The sequence below is a fragment of the Haliotis asinina genome, chromosome 8, assembly GCF_037392515.1.
Source record: "Haliotis asinina isolate JCU_RB_2024 chromosome 8, JCU_Hal_asi_v2, whole genome shotgun sequence".
Classification (NCBI taxonomy): Eukaryota; Metazoa; Mollusca; class Gastropoda; order Lepetellida; family Haliotidae; genus Haliotis; species Haliotis asinina.
Window position 1 is genome coordinate 31978241 of NC_090287.1, and position 7920 is coordinate 31986160.

A 7920-nucleotide genomic window follows, 5' to 3' on the forward strand; every position below is an offset into this window, starting at 1 on the left:
ACTTATTATGAGAGTACACCATTGCCCGTGTAATTTCTTAATTCTCTGTTTAAGGCCGCACTCTGAAACATTCCAACTATATGGAAATGCTCTACTTTGGCCCAGACAATTCAATGGCTGATACCAGGCGAACGATCAACGCATTCATTCATTCATTCATTCATTCATTCATTCATTCATTCATTCATTCATTCATTCATTCATTCATTCATTCATTCATTCATTCATTCATTGAGTAACTGATGAAATGATACGTTTATTTATTTATTTATTTATTTATTTATTTATTTATTTATTTATTTATTTATTTATTTATTTATTTATTTATTTTCTTGCGATGTTGAAAATACATATTTTGAGCACTATATGTACATCAGAAGGCACTGGTAAGTATTTAGCATGTATGTATTAATCAAAGGCTTGGTAAATTCTATCATGGCTCCAAGAGAGACATAGACTGTTGAGGATGAATTCTATTCATTATGTATTCTATTTTTGTTTCGTAAATATTGATTCAAATGAAGACATCCCCTCAGGACGTATGGCATCTTAGTGTAAACGAAAATTGGTGAATACTTTCACTCAGTTAATTAATGCATTTCCTTGTCTGTTCACTTCACAGAATGGCAATAACTGGCGCCTTTCATCTTGGACTGGTGTACGCAATGTCAACTTGGTCATCTGTGCGAACCAACCAGCTCCCACCGGCTCGGCCCTGTATGCTTCATCATCAGTCGCACGATTATATTGCTGACTGCCGTAACAGGAATCTCACAGACATCCCCAATGACCTCCCAAAGAACATCAATACCTTGCTTCTCAGAAACAACAACCTCAACATAACACGCCTTCCGCCTGGATTGTCCAGGTTCTATCACCTGAGCCATCTGGATTTGTCCTGCAATCAACTGCGTTTCTTGCAACCAAGAACTTTCACTCATCTTAAAAGTCTCGAAAGTCTTGATTTAGAAGGAAATCATCTCCCACTGAACAATTTGGCCTATCCAAATGCGACGTTTCGGGGTCTTCCGAACCTTCGATCACTGAAGATAAACAACAATGTCAACGATCACGATCTGACCTCAGATATGGACTATCCCAGTTATGTACTGGCAGAATTGTCTGGCCTTCAAGAACTATTTATTGATGGTATACCTTCAGGTGAATTCGGCGAGGAGTTTCGTTCCCTCAGGAAACTGACAAATCTAACATTGTCAGGGAGAATAGGTGCATGTAATATTCCTGACATCGGGGGAGACTACTTTAAAAATCTAAAGCATCTGACCTACCTGAATATGACACAATGTTCCATATCTTGCATTCGAAAGGGGGCATTAACTAATTTACATAACATCACAATCCTTGATATGTCCAGCAATTCACGAATGGACATGAATCATGTGGAAAATATTTCGTATGGACTGCAAAATTCCTCGGTTGAAATATTGAAACTAGATTCAATGGTGAGTGAATACGCAACATGTATTGTTGTCAATAGACTAATAGCTCAGTATCTTCACACTACTGATTTAAAGGAGATATATATTAATGATAATTACATTGTCTCCGTTGAAATGGGAGTATTGTCACTTCTTCCAAAAAGTCTTGAGGTCTTATCCGTCAGGAAGAGCAGACTTGTATATGGGACTTTCTTTGAACAATTGTTTCATCTGGAAAACGTACGGATCATTGACCTAAGCGAAACTATAGGCTCTACTGTTCACATCACACCCGGCTTAACATTTAGTCTTCCTCCTAAACTGGAGTATTTCTACTGTGAAGACAGCACGTTTAGGATCGCGTTTGATAATGTCAACTTTACCTCTAACAATGTGAAGTTGATCAGTTATAGGAAAAATGTTATCACCCACTGGGCTGGCCCAATGTATGGTTTGAACCATGTTAGTGAAATAGACCTATCAGAAAACTTCTGTGAACGTATTGACAACGGCTGTCTGATAGGATTTACAAATCTAAAGATATTAAGAGCTAACAGTAATTACCTTGGGGAGTTTTTACAAAAAGATTTAACAGGACGGGCGTTTGCTTATTCGCCAACTCTGGAGTTTTTGGATCTATCTTTGAACAGAATCCAGTCCTTGCCAGAGAATGTGTTTAGAAACCTTGTCAATCTTAGCACCTTGAACCTAAGTAAGAACAGTATCAGTAACCTGGAATTCAAGATAACTCACATGACCAATTTGAAATATTTAAACTTAAGCTCAAATGAGATTTCAACTCTTGATCACATGTTTATGTCCCAACTGGACTTAATCAGCAAGACCTCTGTTTTGAAAGTAGACCTGTCAGACAATCCTCTAATCTGTTCCTGTGAAACATTGCATTTTATACAATGGATGACACAGAGAAAGGGTTTGTTCATCAACCAACATTTGTATAAATGTTCAGAAGATTCTGGATGGTTGTACAAAGAAAACGTGTTTGAGATTCTTTTACAACTACAACAGAAGTGCATTTCTCATTTTGGTTTAGCAATGGGTATGTTGGTTTCCATAACAAGTTTCATCTGCATCTTATTTGCATCTATCCTCTACAGGTATCGATGGAAGCTGAGATACTTGTATTACGTAGCCCGAAGACGTTACCGAAATGTTAACCCAATCCAAAATGGTAATGATACAAACTATGAATATAATGCATTTATATCGTATGCTGATGAAGACAGAGACTTTGCTCTGCACATGTTCATTCAGAAGCTTGAAAGAGAAGGTAATCTTCGACTGTGTCTTCACCATCGAGATTTCATTCCAGGTGAGCCAATAGCTGCCAACATACTGTCAGCTATCCAAAAGAGTCAATTTGTTGTCATTGTATTGTCGCCTAATTTCCTGGACAGTTACTGGTGCAGGTATGAGTTTGAGATGGCTCGGATGGAAGGACTTTACACAGAAAGGAACATGGTAGTCCTGGTGAAATACAAGGAGGTTCTGCCCAAGCTTGTTCCCCGAGATTTGTTGTACATGATGCACACACAGACCTTCCTGGAGTACCCACAGGACACAGATGACCAGGACACGTTCTGGACTGCTCTCAAAGATGCCATTGAAGCACCATGAAAACTTATTGGACATGATTTGAACCAAAGTCATATGCTTCGTATATTGCATAGACCAGTGTTTGAATGTAAATTCTTACAGTTTCAAGGTTTTGGCTACATCGGAAAGTCGTTCTATGCAATAGTTATACATGAGACATTTATTGAAATGAATGTTTTGTGTATTTTGACACGCCAGAGTCTTGTTTGGCTCCGTACAGTGCGATTGACGTGTTCTGAGGTACACTTTCAATTTACACCAAATGAACCGTGATTTTGTAAATACATGTTAAACCTGTAGTCCATGATCTGAAAGATAGAGAATAAGCCGGATTGCGTGAGGTCTGAGGTCGGGGTGTGTGACTAAACATTTTGGCATATGGCTGTACTGACATCAACGTAACGTGTAGTTTTGCTCACTATGACTGAACTAGAAAGTAACATGGATACGTTATCTATACTATACTATACTATGCAAACTATACTATGTGTTTCGTGATACTGTTGCAACGTAGAGCAAAAACACTTGCAAAATAACCATGCGTTTTTTAACAGGGCAGAGTATATATAATCATTTTACATCCATGACATCCACAAGAAAAAAATGTTGATTTACAAAAATTTACAAAATTTAAATGTCATATTTACAAACATTTACAACGATTGTAAAGGTGATGTTTACAAGGCTTGTAAATGTTTGTAAATTTAGGAAGGATTTTACCGCTACTTCTTTCAATTTTGCCATCAAGAATCCCCATGACTCTTTAAACTTACTAATATTTCTTTTTGTTCTGTTAGAGTTCTTACTGTTGATATGCATAATGGATCTTACATGTGACATATTTATTCATGAAAACTGAAGGAATAAGCCATATTTTGTGTAGTCCATTTGTGCTTTATATCAATGCAACTGCGTCTGGTGCGTGAAAACATGAAAGTTCATGTGTACGGCCAGCATTGATCCATATACCAAATACTTGTGCCTGTTAAAACAGATGTCTTGCCTTTGTTCGAGATCATCATCCCAAGCTCATTCCGATGATTTTACCACTATACTCCGTGGGAACTATATGCATTCTCTAAATAACACCTGTCACTAGACCTTTTATGTTGGTGCTCATTAACGGTGTTATGCAATTGGCGTATTCAAGAAATCTCATAAACATGTCAATAGATAATTGGTTGTGATGTCAGTACGTGTGGATTGGAGCAAGTAGTCAAATGAATTAATAAAAATCATTGTGTAACAAGATTTATATAATCATTTACAAGAATTATGTTACAGAATATTTAAATGGTGCGTGTCGGTCTATCATTTGTTTGTTTATGTTCGGCGTACATAATTTTTTAATTTATTATTCATACATAAAACATAACTTACATAACTGTACAATCTGCTTTGCATTTGGTGACTTTCGTGAATATAAGAAATTCTTAAAGTGCTACACAATCATACATCATCAGTGTCAACAGTGATAGTTCACTTCATACACAACTGACCCAACAAGATGGGAAGCAACTTTTCCATACTCTGTTATGGTCTTCCTTTCTGCTTGAAGATGATTTTTTTGTCTTAAGTCTATGGTTACTTCGGTGAGCATCCACAATTTTACCATCAAAACACCAAAAATAATTATCTTACCAATAACATTCTCGTAAATGCTCTATATTGATACAATTAGTTTGTATGTGTGGAATGCACTTTACAAAGGTAAATAAACCAAAGTTCTAATACAAGATTATCATATAACAAACCACGCGGTTAATTCTTCAATCATATATAGTATCAAATCTAAAAGAAGCAGTGACGAAGAGTTAGGACAGATTATTAAGATCAGATAATTCACTATTTCCATATGAGATTGTCTTCAAGCTTTACCCATGTTTGTTATTCAAATTTATATACATATGTGACAACACATGCTGCATTTAAATTTTGTATTGTATGTTGTATGGAACCGGTGTCGATATAAACTGTAAAGCTGTTCACAATCCCATGTCATTTTTTACCAATAAAAAACAAACACAATAATTAAGGACAAAAAATGAGATGTGTAAATCATTCCCTCTGCTGGTGATGGCTGTGTGGGATTAATTAAACGACCAAACCCAGTTAAGCATGCCTTATAATTCTCTTACTCTTAAAACAAACAACTTCAGTCCAAAGAGGATACCACTAGTGGGATTATTTGGCCGATTTGAGTTAGTGTTTTGATAACGCTTAGTCTTGATGAACAATAGTCTATTTCAACAACATGGTCAATTGGTAAAATTCATATTAAAGTGACATACCTTTATTTACATGTTTCACAAACCGTTGTGTACACGTGCACTGTCCATGGTATTTCCTCGTTGGAGAAGTTACAGAGAGGAAGAGTAACTCAAAGTAATTTGATGACCTTTCGAGATCTAAATACATATATGAACACCCGATGTGAAAATACAGTTGATCATTGCACACCAACATACGGACATTTTTGTTATCGTGAATTTCAGACTTTACATCTACAAAGCCGTTCAGAATGTCTGTCAACGATATTTCTTCAAAGGGCACATTCAGCTCAGGTGAGTATATTGCAGATGATGCAAGTATATTATTTGTAAAATCAGTAAGGCAATCCTGATGATGCCATGTGTTCCTTCAGCAGCATGGTTGTTGAGAAATCTTACACTCAAGACTACCATATCATTTAGCAGGGAGTTCAATATACAGAGTCGTAGAGTATCCCTGCCATTCAGTAAGTGTTTAGTATATTGAATCACGATATGAGAACAACAGCCCGACTAATTGGCTGATCAAAGGTTTATTACATGTCATAAATATCCTTCCTGGGACTTAATCAGGCTATGGGGGTGGAATATATTCCCCAGGTAACACCAGCTGTTTTTTTTTTTTTGTGGTTGAGCTGAAGGATTACCTGTTGCATGTAATTTCAGTCATAATGTATAATCAGTATAAGACTGATTTTGGACATATTCTTACAGATGTAAAATGTTCTGTTTTATGTTTTAAGAGATAGGTTTCATCAAAAACAACAATGACGGAGCAATACAGACTAATCCTAGTATTCATGCATATACGTATTTTGGGTTCCCATATCACACGTCATTATATGGATGGAATAGTGACTTTAATAGATATATCCTTTTCAAAATCGCTAAGGCATTTCAAAATCAAATTTAACACAAATATATTTTAAAAACTAAATTGATTGTTTATTCCTTTGTAAATGTGTGTAACGTTTTCAGACAAGATATTCTTATACGACGTTGTATTAGCAGTAATTCGACTTTATTTAAGACTTTAGTTGTAATACCTGCTAGTCATTTTGTTAGGTTTTTCAAAATGCTAATTGCATTTTCCCCATGAATTTACTTTCACAGACAACTGTGAGGCAGGCTCTACGGAATGCTGAGTCTGTAGGAGGAATGACCCTAAATCCACAACAGACGTAAGAATATACTTTAATATGATTTAAATACAGTAACTGCAAGAGTTTCAATGCATTAAACCATTCAACAAGTAAAACTTCAGGTGTTACTACAATAACCTCGACATGAATTTATCTTCATTGTGCTGACAATAAATTTAGAATTGTATTTTTTTAGGTTGGAAACAGGACAGAATAAGGACACTAAGGCAGCTCTCCCTGTTATTCCGCACGCTGAGTTTCAAGGTATTGCAGTTCTGCTTAATGCTCAGTCCTATATGCATCAGTGCACAACCAAAAATGAGCACAACCCACTGTCATATAAATAAGATTGCTCATTTCTTGAGCTCCAAACAGTAAAATTATGTAACAAAAGATGTTCATGGGCGATTTTGTTCAACCGTTTGAATCGGTTGCATGTGTTTGGTGACGACTTCTTGCTATAATTCTGTAATCACTCTATAATATACGTCAGTTTTATTGAAACATAAAGTTTCTGTCAGGGTATTGTATTTTGTTTGCTGCAGTGGCTATGACAAGATGTTTGCAGACAAAAAAGGAAACCGTCTCAAGAAAGAAAAACAACCAAAACAAACACAATGATGTCAAGAGAAGAAGTTCCAGAAAAACTACAATAAGTAAGCATGAAAACCAATTTAAGTAGCTTTCGGGAATCAAGAATTAGATGAAAATTTTTTAACTTGGCTTACCATCAATTAGAAAGGAAGAAGGCATGTTAATTGATGAATCTTAACTGAGATGATATCAATTAACAAGGCATTAGGCCTTCATAATTAATGAACCCTTACTGACATGACTTGCTCATCAATGAACAAGGGATTAGGCCTTGTTATGTGTTGAGGCTTTGTTCAAGGCTGGGAGATACAGTAACAATCATCCCTCAGTATTAATCCGCGTGATCTTTCAAAGGAGAAAAAAGGTTGTACCATACAACACCTGTGTTCTAATGCACTAAATACACAAGTATCAATAATACCTGCTATGAGATTGTGAGAATAACCATTGATTCTATTTTCACACTGGTTTACCATTCACTTAATGCAAGTATAATCATATTGACTGTTTTCTTCAGAAATCGAGTCGAAGGGATGCAACAGGCAGACCTCCCCAGCCATAAGAGAGCAAAATATGAACAAGTATTAAAGAATGCACAACTGCAATGCTACCCCATTGTTTTTATTGTATATTTGATAATAATGTGTAACATATTTTCCGTAAATTTGTAAATGGAATGTTTTTGTATGAAATTTAATCTTCCTCTTGTTATAATATGTAAATAAACATCTAGTGTAAGCTTGACACTGTCTATTTGTTTTGGGATAATTTAATTTGAAAGACGGGAGTATTATAAACGTGAAACAAATTCCGCATTAAAGAATACCATTTCCATCAACAGTGCAGTATTGACCATGG

General features: G+C 35.8%; 1 protein-coding gene across 1 annotated transcript; it reads left to right on the plus strand.

Moving 5' to 3' along the window:
• Positions 1–623: 623 nt before the first annotated feature.
• Positions 624–3077, plus strand: LOC137295217 (toll-like receptor 4). Its single transcript, XM_067826537.1, has one exon. The coding sequence runs from the start codon at positions 624–626 to the stop codon at positions 3075–3077; it is 2454 nt and encodes an 817-aa protein (XP_067682638.1).
• Positions 3078–7920: the final 4843 nt, after the last annotated feature.